This window comes from Diabrotica undecimpunctata, chromosome 7 (genome assembly GCF_040954645.1).
Source record: "Diabrotica undecimpunctata isolate CICGRU chromosome 7, icDiaUnde3, whole genome shotgun sequence".
NCBI classification, from domain to species: Eukaryota; Metazoa; Arthropoda; class Insecta; order Coleoptera; family Chrysomelidae; genus Diabrotica; species Diabrotica undecimpunctata.
In genome coordinates, this window is record NC_092809.1 from 151,811,057 (window position 1) to 151,828,322 (window position 17,266).

At 31.4% G+C, this 17,266-nt stretch overlaps 1 protein-coding gene across 2 annotated transcripts in view; it reads right to left on the minus strand.

Annotated features, from left to right (window-relative positions):
• The window catches only part of LOC140446041 (uncharacterized), a 151,606-nt gene extending 134,674 nt beyond the window's left edge, over positions 1-16,932 (minus strand). For both annotated transcript variants that reach the window (XM_072538544.1, XM_072538545.1), the window contains exon 1: positions 16,718-16,932. In XM_072538544.1, coding sequence (XP_072394645.1) covers positions 16,718-16,726 — 9 coding nt within the window. In that variant the 5' untranslated portion in view covers positions 16,727-16,932. The remainder of the gene's footprint in view (positions 1-16,717) is intronic.
• Between the last annotated feature and the right edge of the window lie 334 nt (positions 16,933-17,266).

Consider the following 17,266-nt stretch of genomic DNA (forward strand, 5'->3'; position numbering starts at 1 on the left):
CTCCTTGCGATAAAAAATAGAATACCTATTTAAAATTCAAATCATTCAATGACCTACTGAAAGGTCGCTAACATTTTTTTTTAACAATAGCATAGTTTGCTTTAATTTTGCTAAAAACAAAAACGTATCATATATTGGACTTAATTAATTAAGTGCTTTTAATTTATGCTCACAGTATTTTTTCTTTAAATGTAAACAGAAAAGACCAAGAGCCTCTTGGAAATATTTGGGGGTTGTTCCTTCTTGACCTTTTCAAGATTACTACACCGATTTTTATTTGATTTCATTTAAATATTTTAATTGTTATGTAAAAACGGTTCATTTTTAGTTTATTTCTACAATCTTAGATTTTAAAAATGGGTACAACTATAGAATATTTATATTCTTCTTTAGATTTCATCTGAAAAAAATTTCAAATAGTTCAGCATGTCAGAACCGCGAAACATATAGCTAAAAAAGTAAAAACCAGATCCAGTGAAAAATATCAACCTTCAGTGTCCAAGTGCTTTCAGTCAAGTTCCAAAAAACAAACCGAACAAGAAACTTTTAACGAAAACTTGTGTCGTGCATTAGAATCTTCTAATATACCGCTTTCAAAATTATCTAATGAAAACTGTAGTTCTTTTTTTTTAAATATTGCAAACAAACTATTCCCACTGAACGAATTCAAAGAGAAATAATGTCAATTTGTTATACTCCTCAGTTATCCACAACATAAAAGCCGAAATAGGTAATAATTACTTTTACATATGTGTGGACGAGACCACTGACTCGTCAGGAAGATATGTACATTGTGCACTTATTGATTGATGTACTTAGCGATGAAACCTTTCCAAAGTCCTATTTAATTTCCTGCAAGCAAGTGGAAAAAATCAACGCTCTAACAATATCACGGTTTCTACAAGAAGCATAAGCAAACTTTTTTCTTTCTGCTGCTGTGCCTAATGATAAATTATTGCTTATTTTATCTGATGCCACACCATATATGGTAAAAGCAGGATAAAATTTAAAAATATTTTATCCAAGCTTAATATATGTCACTTGTTTAGCACATGGAATAAACAGAGTTGCGGAGGAAGTAAGAAAAAATTTTCACTAGTTAACAGTTTAATAGGGAGCGTCAAAAAGGTAATCCTGAAATTACCTGTAAGGATACAATGTTACAGAGATATGATTTCTGCTGTTACACTGCCACCGCAATCAATTTTAACACGTTGGGACACATGGTTGGAAGCAGCTAATTTCTATGCTGATCATTTTGTTAATAAAAAAAAAATAATTAACCTTTTAACGGATGATAGTTGCCAATCTTTATTGGAAGCTAAGGAAGTCCTCCAAAATAATATCCTTCAACAGCAACTGTCATTCATAAAATCAAATTATAGTTTTGTCCAGAAAACTAAAACTCAATTAGAATCCTCCAAATTATCATTGTTAGAGAGTACAGTTTTAATAAAAGAATTTGAGTCATTGTGTCAAAACGTTTTAGAAAGGAAATTTTTCAAAAATTTAAAGTAACCATGGAAAAAAATAGTACTTCAGATTTAGAATTTGAAATATGTATTTCTGACATTATTGACAATTGACACAAGCAATCGTGGCCAATTTAAATTCGTTGCCGGAGAAATTTTCTGACTTTTCGTTCTTTAATCCTTCGTGTTTAGTCAACTTTTCCATTTAGGAAAAACCGCCAATAAAACAATAAAACCATGTATAAACCAAGAACGAATTCCAATAGTGATTTTATGTAAATAGATAGATTTGGGAAATTTTATTAACATTAAAAAATCCAAATCAAAACACAAATTAAATAAAAATAACGGTTATACTATTTTTATATACGGTGTGGTTTTTAATGGTAAAACTCCTCAGGATTCACTTAATTTTTTAATTAACATAAAATCTGTAAAAAGTCACCAGAACGTCAAAAGAAGATATATAAACCAAATTGTTTTTAAACTGTTGTTTTTCTGGTAAAAATAGTATAGTGTAATAGAATATTAAAATTTTGTACCATTTTTGGTACACATCAAACAAATTATTTATAGCCTCAAATAAATTAAATATTGTTATTTTCTTCTCATATTCGTAAAGAAAATAAAAAACATTGTTTCACAAAGAAATTAAATTCCTGTAGATGGCTGTATACCATGTATCACAAAAAATTTATTTAAAAAATTCCTTTATAAAAGGTGTAATAATAAAAACCCGATCGGACTACATCACAGCACGTTTTCGGAATAACTATTCCTTCATTAGTGCTATCTGGATGTACATGTTTAAAGCGACTAAATATATGGGTAAAAACCATTTAAATGTTGTTTGGTTAACTTTGAGTTACATTTTTGATAATTAAAGACTATGTTAAGTTTGTTCGTACGAACACAGTTAACAAAGTAATGGATATTGATGTATGTCATGCCATACCGCAGTAAAAAAACAATTTAAAAAACAAAAAAAAATGTTCACTATTTAACCTATACATATAACATATACGGTACGCCGACGATACTGTGATTCTAGCTGAAAACATCGACGATCTGCAGGAGCTAATCAATAGAGTTGACATGGAATGCACAAATTGGGGACTGTCGATAAATATCGATAAAACTAAATACATGGTGACCAGTAAAGTGGATATCGGCGCAACCCAACTGATATTAAACCAACAACCGCTGCAGAGAGTTCAGAGATTCAAATACCTTGGATGTTGGATTACCCAAAATCTAGATCCATCCTTCGAAATTCGATGTAGAATTGAACAGGCAAGAAACTCATTTCAAAAATTCAAGCCTCTATTATCCAATAACTCATTAAATTTGGAAATCCGTGAAAAGTTTACAAGATGTTACGTGTGGTCTGTACTTTTGTATGGATGTGAAACTTGGACTTTAAACGCCGATATCATGAATAAAATCGAGGCGTTTGAGATGTGGTTGTATCGAAGGATACTAAAAATTCCATGGACTAGCAGAACTAGAAACAAAGAAGTTCTTCGAAGAATGGGACATCAACGAACTCTATTAAATATTATTAAGAGGCGTAAACTAGAATATCTTGGACATATAATCAGAGGACCAAGATATGAGTTCCTTCGGCTAATTCTCAACGGTAAAATCGAAGGAAAGAAATGGATAGGACGGAAGAAACTCTCTTGGTTGAGGAATTTGCGGCAGTGGACAGGTTTGACAGCGGACCAATTGCTACACGTAGCGCAAGACCGAGATCAGTATAAAAATATTATAAGCATGGTAGTCGCCGACGTTACGTAGGGATATGGCACTCTAAGAAGAAGAAGATTTAACCTAATAGAAACACAACTGAACCGATCGCAGTATACCATCCAAGTGTTGTTCTAACGCTGCAGACATATCAATCAATCGAAAAAGGCATTTGACAGCCTTATACGTAAAAAATAAAAGAAATTCTTAGAAGAGTAGTCGTCCTAGTTGGAATCATTATAAATCTGTATTTAAATCAGTCAGTGGAACACAGGTCATAAACAAGAATTATGGAAACATATGAAAAAGAAATGGATTCCTGAGAAGTACGTAAGGCTGGTGAAGAATATGTATGAGGGAGTGTTTACCAAAGTAAAGACTTGTTTAGAATTGAAGGAAGTTTTCCGGTGATGGTTGATTTGCATCAAGGCTCTTCACTGAGTCCCTACCTGTTTGCTGTTATAGATGTACTGACAGAGAGGGTAAGGGAAGAGGCCCCTTGGTCAATATTATTTGCTGATGATATCGTGTTAGTAGAGAGCAAAAAAATGTTAGATGAGAAGCTAAAGGGTTTTAGAAGATCGAGAACTTAAAGTTAGCAGGTCGAAAACTTGAAACTTGCAGTTCAATATAGTCACTAAGTTCTCTGACTCATTCCGTACTAGTGTAAGATTTGTTTCTCAATAATTATTAATAAAATACGTTAAAGTGACGACAGTTTTCGCATTTTGTGGATAGTTTTAATAGATTTTAAAACACATTCCATCAGTTAAAATGATCGAGAACCAAGAAGAAGTCATTCAAGCCTTGAATTTGCTAATTTCACATTAATATTAAAAAATAAAAATAATTTTCACGGAAATAAAAGGGAAACAACCTAATCTACATGATTTTACAAAGAATAAAAATAGCCAGAAAGTTATTTACCTTCACTAATTGAATTAAAAAACAAACAAATTATTCTGCATTGTATATTAATTATTATATTTATGATTAACAAAGGATATTTTTGACTAATTTACAAATTTATAGATTAATTTAAAACGGTGAATGCACTTGTTTACATTTTTAAAAATAACAACATTTTAAAACAAAATTAATAATAGTATTTTCATTTTTACTTCAATGTGACTAAACTTAAAGTGTGTACTAATATTAAATTATTATGTTTTTTTTCTTCCACAAAAATATTCTTTTTTCGTATTGGATATTTAATATATTGAACATTTTCCTAACTTCATTAACATATTGCCGTAGTAAGTAAAATTGGTAATTGTTGAAGTTCTTTTTTCAAAATACAACACACAGCAAAACATGCATATTGGAGATGATTCACTTAAAGAAAGATCAATATTCTATCAATATTAAGACTGATATCAAAGATCTTTTAAATATAAATCATAATTTAATAAATTGAGTTTTTTTCTAAATTCACCATTGGCAGATATTTAAGATACAACTCTAAATCATTCGTATTTTGAAGTAACTGCCATATGTACGCATTGAAAATTTGTATCATTGTATAAGTAGTTATTGAAAATGGCAAATAGGCGAAACGTTGTAGGACGTTTCGAATAGACTAATAGCAATAGTGTTCACATCAAAAGATGTCATGAAATAAACTAAGTTTTACTATCATCACCAAAAAAATTTTAGAAAATTTTTAGAATGTAAGTCCATTATTATATTTTATATTTGTGTTGTTAATGTTGAGTGTCAAAGTTTATTTTAAATAATCTCAACGACTATGTCTTGAAAAAGGAATAAAATAATTCCGACAGCTTGACAAAAAGTCAAAAAAGTGTTTCTCTAACATCTCGACCGACCTTCTGACTGCAGCCCTAATTAACTGGTGGTTTTGTATCCCATCCAATGGCACTACAGCCCAAATCGGGCCTTGGCCTCCTTCAACAGGCTTCTCCAATCATTTCGATTTACCGCTGTTTTTTTTCATGAACGCGTTCACAGGCAGTTCCTGGCATCCTCATCGACTTCGTCTTCCCATCTCGTTTTTGGTCTTTCAACAGGTCTTTTTCCCTGCATTCTTGCATTTAGTAATTTTCTGGAGATTCTATTCTCATGCATGCGGACCACGTGTCCTGCCCACCGTAATATCTGCAGTTTAGTGTATTGTGCTAGAGTTGGTTCGCTATATTGCTCGTACATTTCTCTATTATACCTAATTCGCCAGTTGTTGTTTTCACTTATTAGGCCCAATATCCTACGTAATATTTTTCTTTCAAACACATCTAATTCATTGGCAGATTTCTGTGTCACCACCCATGTTTCACAACCATAACTTACTATTGTGGTGGTTTAGGAAAATACAATACTTGGGTTATGTATTGAGAGGTGAAAGATGTGAGTTACTCCAACTTATATTGAAACATAAAGTACAGGCCAAAAGATCAATATGAAGACGTCAGAACTCGTGGCTGAAAGACCTGAGGAGATGGTTTAACCGCTCATCCGCAGCAATCTTTTATGCAGCAGTTTCCAAAGCTACAATTACCATTTGGATCGTCAAGCTTCAAAAGGAGACAACGCAATAAGAAGAAGAGCTAGAGTAGCGGTTCCAATACACTAACTTGCGGTAATGATAGTATTGTTTTGGTAGTAGTCTTTTGACTTTGGGAATGGAGCCATTATGCCATAATTTATCAAAAGCTTGTGCAGCATCCAGAAAAACGCCTACACAAACTTTTTTACTTTCCGGTGATCTTTCTATTAAATTAGTCGTTCTATGTATTTGATCTAAGGTCGAATGACTTTCCTTGAAACCAAACTGGTGAGTTGGTTTTAATCTTTTTAGCAATAGTTTTGATAGTATAGGCAACAGAGTCCTATACCTGACTATGCTATCATTATGACCTCTGCTGGTTTGCAGTCAAGCGGCACATGCTTAAGTCTGAATTATGCATTTATTAATTGTATAATTTTCACTATTGCTTTTTTGGAAGCTGTTTTAATATTTCTCCTGTTATCAGATCGAGTCCAGGCGCTTTTTTAGGATTAATCTTTTTATTTATCTCCTTTTGGACTTCTTAACAGTAACAAATTTAATTTCCATTTCGTCTTGGTAAATATCAGTTAGTTTCTTAAGGTCATCTATCTGGTTTAGTCGGAATATGTTTTATAAATATTCTTCAAAATGTTTAGCTCGTTATTCATTGTTGTGGGTTGTGCATGATGGGTCTTTTCAGTTTTTTAGTAGCCTTCCATAGTAAATAGTCAGTGCTTTTGTCATATTTCAATTCGCTTAGGTAAACATCATCATCATGGGCTCCACAACCCATGGTGGGTCTTGGCCTGCTCAAGGATAAGTCTCCATTCTCTCCTATTCTTCGCCTTGGCTTTCCAGTTTCGTACTCCCAACATTCTCAAGTCTTCCTCCACCTGATCCTTAAATCGTACTCTGAGTCTGCCTCCCCTTCTCACTCGATCTATTCTTTGGTTATAAATAAGTTTTGGCGGCTCCATCTCATTCATTCTTTCTATGTGACCTAACCACTGCAGCCGGTTTATTTTGATGGACCTAATAACATCAGGTTTGTCATACAGGCAGTAAAGTTCGAAATTATAGCGACTACGCCATAATTCGCCCTCCTGTACTCCTCCATAGATATGCCGGAGGATTTAACGTTCAAAGCATCTTAAACGTTCTTCATCGCTCTTTGTCATCGTCCATGTTTCCGACTCGTAAGTGAGGATGGGCTTGATAAAAATTTGTTTAATCACTAATAGGCTCTATTTGCCAGATATATCCATCTGTTCATTTCTTCACTTACTACATTATTCTGACTAATTTGTGAGCTTAGGCGAGTCGTTTAGGTAAACACCAATTGATTAATTTGTATTTTTTTGGTATTCTCGTTTTTACGTTGCATTTTTTAGTTATAGTTTATGGAATGGATATCTGCTTTATTGCCACCTTTGTCTATTTCCTGAGATTATGTCTCTTATTTCTTTTGGATAATTTGTTTCTTCTATTCGAGTTAGGATGGTTGGTGTATTGTTCCGTGCAGTTTCTTGGATCTGTTAATGGTCTGTGAAAAGTTGTTCAAGTCATGTTGTTCGATTATTTTTAACGTCACAAAAAGGATAATCATTATTTATAGTTCTTGTTTGAGGTTTTTCCAATCAGTTCTTCGGTTTACTAACTTAGGAGATAGTTTTTTGTATTGTTTCTTTACTGATTGTTAGAAAGATAAAGGAATAATCTGAATTCATTGCCTAAGCGTCTTTTAATAAGTTATGGTGATAAATTTTTTATACACGTATGTAATTTCATATTTAAAAGTGAAAATTATTCCGATAAAGCAATGTCTTTGTTTTTTTGTACATCCAAACCACTGTCCGGAATTTTTAAAAAGCTAAAATGATCAAGTCAAAATATTAAACGTCAGAGGAGAAAAAAATATATCTTTTGCAATTAATTGTCGTAGTATTGATTGGAACAATTAAAAAATATTATTCTGCTTAAATACATAATCCTACTGATACATTTAATTGAAAGAGATACAATTGCAAGCTGTAGTTTTATAATATAAAGTATCCTCGCCAGATACAATGCTTTCTTTCGATGTAATTATTTGTACTTTCTAACACCCATTACACATAAAGTAGAACAAACATCAAATACTATGATTTAAAACAAAATTGGTTTGGAGAGTTAAAATTTATGATAAATTAATTTTATATTGGTACTATCAAATAAATCATTTAGAAAGAGTGTATGCAGTAAAGTATTATGTCGTTGTAAAATAGCAAAAGTTATTAAAGTACAACCAACAACATAAAATCAGTAGGTAATATTGTTCTGATTTTTCAATTTTCTTGTGACATATAATATTGCTTTCAATCTCAAAAATTAAACAATGAATGATTTTGATACTAAGTTCTTATTCAATATAATAAATTATACGATATTATTCAAGACAAATTGCACGCTGTCATTATTTGCATGGCAGAGATTTTTAAGTTAAAGTTGATTTTATGTAATCAAATAAATTATTCACCAATAAGGTTGTGTCATGAATGCAAGTCAAACATAATAGCAATTTAAAAGAAGCAATTAATGGAGATAGGTAGGTGTCTAGTACAATTATTTAGCATAAGCCTCAATAGTAAAGAAACCCTTTAAAAATCGAAACCATTACATATCTCCACCATTCATAAAAAAAAGTAATAAAAATGAGTGCTATAATTATCGTGGAATTTCAGTTACGAGTATTATTAGCAGATTTTATGAAAAAGTCGAGGCAAAAGAACAGGCAGGTTTTCAGGAGCTAAGCTAATCTATCGATCACGTTGATTGCGTAACTGACACAAATAATTAAAAAATATGTCATACTTATAATCAAGAACTACATATGGTTTCTTCTTCTTCCTTTGCCCTATCCGTTTTGGACGTTGGCTATTAACAAGGCTATTTTGACTTTGTTTACGGCACCTCTGAACAGTTCGGTCGATGTTAGTCCGAACCATTGTCGCAGGTTATGCATCCATGAGTGTCGTCTTCTTCCCGGTCCCCTCCTACTGTCGATTCTTCCTTGGACTATTAACTGTAGCAGCCGGTACTTAGTATGCCTCATGACATGTCCGAAGTACTCAAGCTTCCGTTTCTTTACGGTGAAGATTATTTCTTTGCTTTTGCCTATTCTCTGCATTACTTCCACGTTAGTGATGTGGTCTGTCCAGGATATCCGAAGAATACGGCGATATATCCACAGCTCAAAGGGTGGCTTCTTCAGGGTGGCTTCCGTTGTGGTCCATGCCTCTGCTCCATAGAAAAAGACCGGGAAGACATAACACTTGACCAGTCTTAATTTTAGTTCCATTGAGATTTTGCTTGTGAACCACTTTTTCATATTGTTTCATAACATGTGGTTTAGTCAGCACTTATTTATTTGTAGTTCAATTGTCATATAAATAATAAACATAATAAAATTTTACCAAGGAGCAAAGAGCAGCAAGGAGATTTATAGTGGAACATATGAGAAAGCAAGAAGTAAAAGAAACGATAAAACAACATCTAGAAAAGCAACAATTAATAAGGTATAGAAATGTAAGACAAGAGGAACGGCTCTCAAAAAAGATATTGGAATGGACCTTGACGGTAAAGAAAAAACGAGGCAAACCACCTACAACTTGGCTACACATAATCACCAAAGCAATGTCAGAAATAAATTTAAGTGAAAACGACTGACTGGATAGACAGACTTTGAGATAAAGAACCCAAACGGATATTACGTTATAAAAGGGATTATAAAGTGGTCAAAATTTATGTAAGCAATTGAGCGCTAAGTAATAATCGAATAAAATACGTGACCTAGCATGATAAACCTAGCAAATTTACAGTTTTTGATGGAAAACATAAACACTCATACCAAAAAGTATGGTCTAAAACTGAACATCAAAAAGACTAAATTCATGATTGTAACAAAGAAGCTATACACCAACGTGAATTTAACCATAAATAATTAGCCAGTTGAAAGAGTTACGTCCTACAATTATTTAGGGGTTTGCTTCACTGATACTAATGACCAGACAAGAGAAATCAAGAGGCGAATAGAGATAGCGAGACAATCGTTTGTCAAAATGAAGAAGTTCCTATGCAGCCGGGACATAAATATAAACTTAAGAACGAGAATGTTAAGGTGCTATGTTTTCTCCGTTCTGCTGTACGGCACGGAAGCCTGGACACTGAAAAAGATAAACATCAAAAATATTGAGGCATTCGAGATGTGGTGTTACAGGGGAATGTGGAAAATACCATGGACAGAAAGAGTAACAAATCAAGATGTTCTGCTGAAGATGGGGAAGGAATGCGAAGACATAAAAGCCATACAAACGAAAAAACTGGAATATCTGGGCCACACAATAAGAGGATAAAAGTACTCTCTGCTTAGACTCATAATCCAAGGAAAAATCTCGGGAAAGAGAAATGTGGGACGTAGGAGGATTTCCTGGTTGCGAAATTTAAGGGAGTGGTATGGGTGCAGTTCAATACAGTTGTTCAGAGCTGCAGCCAACAAAGTGAAGATTGCTGTGATGGTAGCCAACCTCCGATAGGAGACGGTACTGCAAGAAGAAGAAAATACGTGACATTACGGATATTATCAATGGCATTTTTTGTTAACGATCCTTGTATAATTTTGACTTAATGTCATAAGAATTTGTGTAGGCGTTTAACAAACAAAACAAAAATATAGAAAAGAGAGCTAAGATTTGATTTCACGTATAGCGCTTTTACAATTATTTCGTTCTTTTTAGGAGTCATCAGAGCGCCTCAGTAGCAAGTGGTAAGAGTGAAATCAAATCTTTTTCGTCAATTGAAGTAATAATGAAATATCGTTTCTAATGACGTATACAGCGATATCTAAAATTAAAGCAAGAAGTAAAAAACCAAAGATTTCTACTACTTGTTCGAAACCAAAATTCAGATTCTCACCCAAATCTGTGCTTTCCACGATTTTAAAAGCAAACAAAGAATAAAGCGACATGGGGACTCTAAAATTGAATTTTACGTCATATCGATCCATTTAAGTAAAAACATCTCATGAACGTAAATCTCAAAGTACGATTTAAAAAACTTACAATGTAGTAAAAACTTCTTTTTGTAAAATGGTATAAAATTTTATTATTAAAATTTTTAAAAATTATCCAAAATGGATTTATAAGTTTTCAGAACGTTTTGGATCCTATCAGATCATCATCAGTGAAAAACATTTATAAAGTAGTTGGAACTAGGCACATAATGAGGTCAGATGACTCTTAAATTACTTAATTTGAGTAACGAAAATTATAAGGCATTATGAACATTAGAAATACAAAGGCATTGCGTGGGGAACTGTCATAATATTCTATTTTTTTAACTAAAAAAAAAAGAAAAATTGTAATACAGTTTTTATTCAATTTATAAGAAATCATTTAGAAGAGGCGAAAAGCTTGGATAGTTTTCGGAAAACTATTTCCATGAGTTTTTTTTTAGCATAATCACGCTCATGAGATACTCCAAAATAAGGCTCAAAAGGTCGCCCAGACAAAAAGTTGTTTAAATAAAAAAAATGGCAACCTCTTGAACCTTATTTTGGGGTATCTCATAAAACTGATTATGCAAAAAAATCTCATGGAAATATTTTTCCGAATAAACCCAGGTTTTTCGCCTTGTCTAATTTAAAACATATCGCAATGACGTAAAGAAAGGACTTATTTTTATTTTTAAAAAAGCCGTAGCGACTTTTACTCGAAAACTTGGAGAAACGCAAATGAAGAAAATAAAAATTAAAAATGGATAGCAAATTAGAAACTAACACAGCAGTCACCAAACAATTATCAACATCTTCAACATCAACCTCATCTACATCTCCAACATTAACTTTCTCGAATGCGGTAAACAATTTTAATTTACCATCTAAACAGCAATCAATTGTTTTATCATCAGTAGACTTCGGCAAATATGCATATTGCATATTTTGCATATTGTGCATATTTTATGCAAATATTTCATATTTTGGCATATTTGTATAAAAGTTTGCATAAAGTGCATAAAAGTTCAGATTTTTATACTGTATTTGAAAATTTTTAAACATACCAATTTATTTCAATTCTTGTATAAAATTTTGTAGTCATTTTAATCAAGAAATGATCTAAGTACGTAATCTCTACAGGTACAAAACATTTACAATTTCAAAGAAGATCAATTTAAGTAGCCCTCAACATTCTTAGAAAGTCTCGGTCACTGAGGCATTCAGTTATTGGATAATCGCTAAGGGTTCGCTCATTTGCATTTTATGATCTAATCCCCAAATCTATCTACAATTTATTGTATCTTAACAGCAGGTAAACGGCTAATAGTTTTGTTCCTAATTTAGGGATTTTCCAAAATCTCCCAGTTTATTGAATTAGGTACCTAAACATTTCTAATTTGATGCTCAGATTTGTAAATCATTTTTGTTTTGATATTCAAAGCGTAAACACTCGTTGTGCGTAACAAAAAGGAAGATTGTGATTTTATAATGCCTAAAACAACCAGTGCTTCAACTTGGATTAAACCTTATAAAGAGCTGTCTATGGATATGGGAAAAATCTACTGTTCAGTCTGTGGCAAAATTGTAAGTATCTAATATTTTCTATTAAATATCTAATATTTCATACATACAGGGTGTTTCCAAATGACACTTACAACGTTTGACTGTAGATACTTCTCGAAAACTTGAACAAAACGATATAGTTAATGAGGGGTCAAACTTATTTACTTTTCGAGATACAGGGTGTTAAAATTAAAAAAAATTAAATTCTTTTAGTTAATAACAACAATAACTTTAAAACCAATAAACGTATTTACTTGAAATTTAGTACTCGTAGGTTGTTTTTAAATGAAAAATAGCTTCCTTTAGTGAGAAAAAATTGTCCAAAATTGGTACAATACAATGGTGTGTATTTAGAAAAATTTTTCACCTTTACTTTTTTTTATGAAGTCAGCTATTCTAAAACACAATTATTATTTTTATTGTAATTGAATTAACAAAAAAAAAACTTTTGTTGAATTTTAAAATAAGTTATATGATGTACTAATGGTTAGTAACAAAAACTAATTTGTGGATTAATACTGCATTTAAAACACTTAGCGAGTGTTTTTTTTCCAAACCAGTTATTTGATTAACCAAAAACACCTTGTATATTTTTATATTTTAAAGGTTGGGTTAAAATAAAGGTTTTTATTTTTATTTATAGATAGCATGTGAGAAGAAATTTCAGATAGACCAACATGTGAGAACTGCTTCACACATTGCAAAAAAAGGAAAAATAGGAGGAAAACATCAAACTTCAATGGCTAAATGTTTCCAATCTACTTCAAAAAAATTAGATGAGCAAGAAACTTTTAATGAAGACTTGTGTCGCGCATTAGTGTCTGCAAACATACCGCTTTCAAAATTAGCAAATGTAAATTTTAGTTCGTTTCTAAAAAAATATTGCAAACTTAATGTTCCAAGTGATCGGTCTCTAAGAAGAAATAATGTGAACGGGCTATACTCGTCGGTGTTAATTAATATTAAGGAAGAAATTGCAGATAATTATTTTTACATATCTGTAGACGAAACCACTGATTCCTCAGGAAAGTATATTGCTCATTTATTGATTGGTGTTCTTAAAGAAGATACCTTACCAAAATCTCATCTTATTTCATGCCAGCAACTTGAGAAAACAAATGCTTTAACAATTTCGCGTTTTATACAAGAAACATTAGCAACTTTTTTTCTTCCGACAACTATTCCTTCTAATAAATTACTGCTTATTTTATCGGATGCTGCTCCTTATAATTCGGATGATTTAATACATGTTACTTGTGTAGCGCATGGATTAAACAGAGTTGCAAAGGAAATACGAAAAAAGTTTCCTCTTGTAAATACCATGATATCCAGTGTCAAAAAAAGTATTTCTTAAATCTCCTATAAGAATTCAACTTTATAAAGAAATGCTACCTAACATTCCTCTTCCACCACAACCTATTTTAACGCGATGGGGAACATGGTTAGAAGCAGCTAATTTTTATGCAGATCATTTTGTTAAAATAAAGAACATAATTGATACGTTAACAGATGAAAGTTCCCAATCTCTTTTGGATTCTAAACAAACTTTTCAGAGTAACTTGCTTCAACAAGAACTTTCATTTATAAAATCAAATTTTAGTTTTGTTCAAAAAACAATTACTCAGTTAGAATCACCAAAACTGTCATTGTTCGAAAGTACAGCATTAATAAAAGAATTTGCGTCATGTTGTCGGAACGTTAGAGGTAATATTGGAAAAGATATTTTAAAAAAATTTGAAGCTACTATGGAAAAAAATAAAGGTTACCATATTCTTTCTGAAGTAGTCAGTGTTCTAGCTGGAAATATTTCGGAAACAATTAATTTATAACCAAATGTTTTGGTTAGTTTGAAAAATGCTCTCGTTACATCAGTTGATGTTGAACGAAGTTTTTCCATATATAAATATATGTACTCAGACAGAAGCCACAAGTTTTTGTTAGAAAATTTTGAACACCACTTGGTCATTTATTGTTACCATAATTCTAAATAAGTTTATTCATACTTAAAAATGATGTAGTTACTTAAAATAAATGTAAATCCTAATGAATAGTAGGAAATATTTAGTTATGTACACTTTTTTTTTAAATAAAATTGTTACTAATTTACGATTTTTTTATTTATTTGTATGCATATTTTGGAAAATATTTGCATATTTTCGTCTAAACACGTGCATATTTATGCGCATATTTTCTACATTTTTATTTGCATATTTGCCGAAGTCTAATCATCAGTATTAGATATAAAAATACACGAATATATAACAACAATAGGAATTTTAGTACAACTAAAAAATATCATCTTCGCGTAAAGAATCTCCATCAGTTGGATATGCATTTATCTTAGTAGCACTACAATCGTAGAAAATTTACTACAGAATCACAAATCAGTTTCAATACAAGCAAATGATATAGAGATTAGAAGATTAATTACTCCTGCTAGTCGACTAGTGATATCAAATGTGTGCCCCCGCCCCCCAGCATTTCAAATCATAAAGTCGTATATTAAGCTTTAGGCGTCAAGTATTTGTGGCTCCAAAAATGAATATTCCTATCCCAAATTCAATTTTTATTTCTCACGATAGTACCCCCTATAGAATTTCTCCTTAGATGGTCTAAATTATTCTAAATGTAGTACCACAGGACATAAAGATAAAAATTGTACTACCGAATCAACCAATCTCAAAAAAATCCTAATTAACGATCTCTATCTACGAACCTTAATGTATCTGAAAGAGAAAATATTAAAGTAATTCAAAAATCCATTACAACAAAAACCCCAACTGCTAATCAAGTACTTCTTTTACTTTTTCAGCTAGTTTGCCTCAAATATCTTTTTTAAATCACAAAGCCTGCCAGAATCACAAATAATAATACCAACACAAAAGTGATACACATCTATAAAAAGCACATTTTAATATCTCCTGAAATAACAGCGTAAAAAAAACAACAAATAAGAAAACACCCCAAGCATCCCTAAAAACTGATACTGCAATTATCAAATGAAACTTTTAAGATACAAATACATTCCCCTAAGAAGGAAGACACCAAAACAAAGAAACCAAAAACCTGTAATAAGGTAAAAAAATATTATAACCAGCAAAAACGAAGAAGTAATACTAAACTTAAAGTTTGAACAGATTGTCAATTTTTTTGAAAACGCATATGAACATAAAGACCTTATTATCTGTATAAAAAGTATGCAGAAGATGTTAATGACTTCTTAAAATTATCAAAAATGCATCAATACTATATCGATAGTCGCATAAAACAATAAGTAGCAGAATATGCAAAAAATTCATGAAAGATCTTAGTCTAAATATAGCTGAATTAATATTATGATTAGAAGACCATGACACTTCTTGAGAATCCTCATAAGAATAAGTACCATTAATAGAAATGGATTGCCTACTTCAGTGAAAAATTAACAGGTTTTATGCTCACTCTGAAATGTTTAAATATTTCTGTTCCGAAATCTCACCATCTATCCTGTTTTTACAAGAGACGAATAGTCAATACCTGACAATATATCATAAGTTCAAGGACCTAATTGTAATTTTAAAAATTTAAGTATCTATATAAACGATATCAATATCCTTAAAAACTTATAAAATAGTTTTATTTAACTTTAATTTTTTAGCATCAACCAACTGAAATTATAATTTACTTTGTAATTTTATATTTTAATTATTGTATTTTATCCTCTCACTAAAAACCCACAGTGGTTAATGCGGTTAAAAAAAGGCACTGCTTGAAGAAATAGAAAAAAGTAAAAATATAACTTTTTCAGTCATACTGGAATAATATTTATTCAGTTTGGAAAATATTAGAAAATAATCCTGCACTGACTAAAAATATAAAATGTTTAATAAAATATAACAGAAGGACTCAAGAAGAAGAAGAAGAAGATAAAACGTTAGGTAAAACTTTACGAACTCGTATAAATAATAAATTAACAAAAATAAAGCATTAAGCTAATGACAGCTTGCGATAAAAAAATTGTTAATGTTAACTAAAAAGGTTAAACTAAAATCAGGGAATTTATTGATAACTAAAACGAATTTAAGATTTAATATACAACCTATAAAAGAAAAAAGTTTACAAACGCGATAAAATATGGATATGAAAATTATCTACATCGCAAAAATTTAGGACTATACTGACCATGAAAAATATAAAGGATCAGAATAAAAAAAAATATGTATAATAAAGAGAACAACCTACTAAAAATCTATTATCACTATTATGTATTATCAAAAATATTAACAGTAAAACTGAAATAAATTAAACCAAAAATTTAAGGACGAAACAGAAAATAAAATACTCAAAATCCAAAATTCACTTCACTTCCACTTATTTTTAAAAAATAAATTTTCATCCCTCCACCGAGCACTAATCACTTACAAATCTCATTGTAGTTATCCAAGAAGTAATTAATCCAATAGGTCAAGGGGTGCACTGGAACCCAACACTTAGAACCACACAGTCAATCGGCTTTGGTACTAAAAGAAAGATGCGGAGCAATTGGCCCGTACTTAGTTTTATATAGCTATAATGCTGTTCAACCTCGATGCACGAGGCCAATTCGCGGAAGAACGCACTGCTCGCATTGACCGGCGAAGGTTCTCAACGTACAAGCTCACGTTATGAGTACCTACACCATGACACATGATAAAGCACCGGAGGATGAGCACGTGGGTACAAGGAAGCATCCCGATTTCTCTCCTAACGGACAAAAGGAAAACAGTAGTTAATTTTCTATTGTTGTATTTGTACGATGATTATTTATTGTCTGCTAATAAAAATTAATTTTTCCCATCAAGGTATTTCCAAATTCTAACAAAAAGTTTATTAAAAGATTTATGGTTAATTAACTATTTTTTAATTGATTTTGCAATGCTACAAAAAATTATGCAAGGTCAGGTCACATAAAATTGGACACTGTTTTAAAAT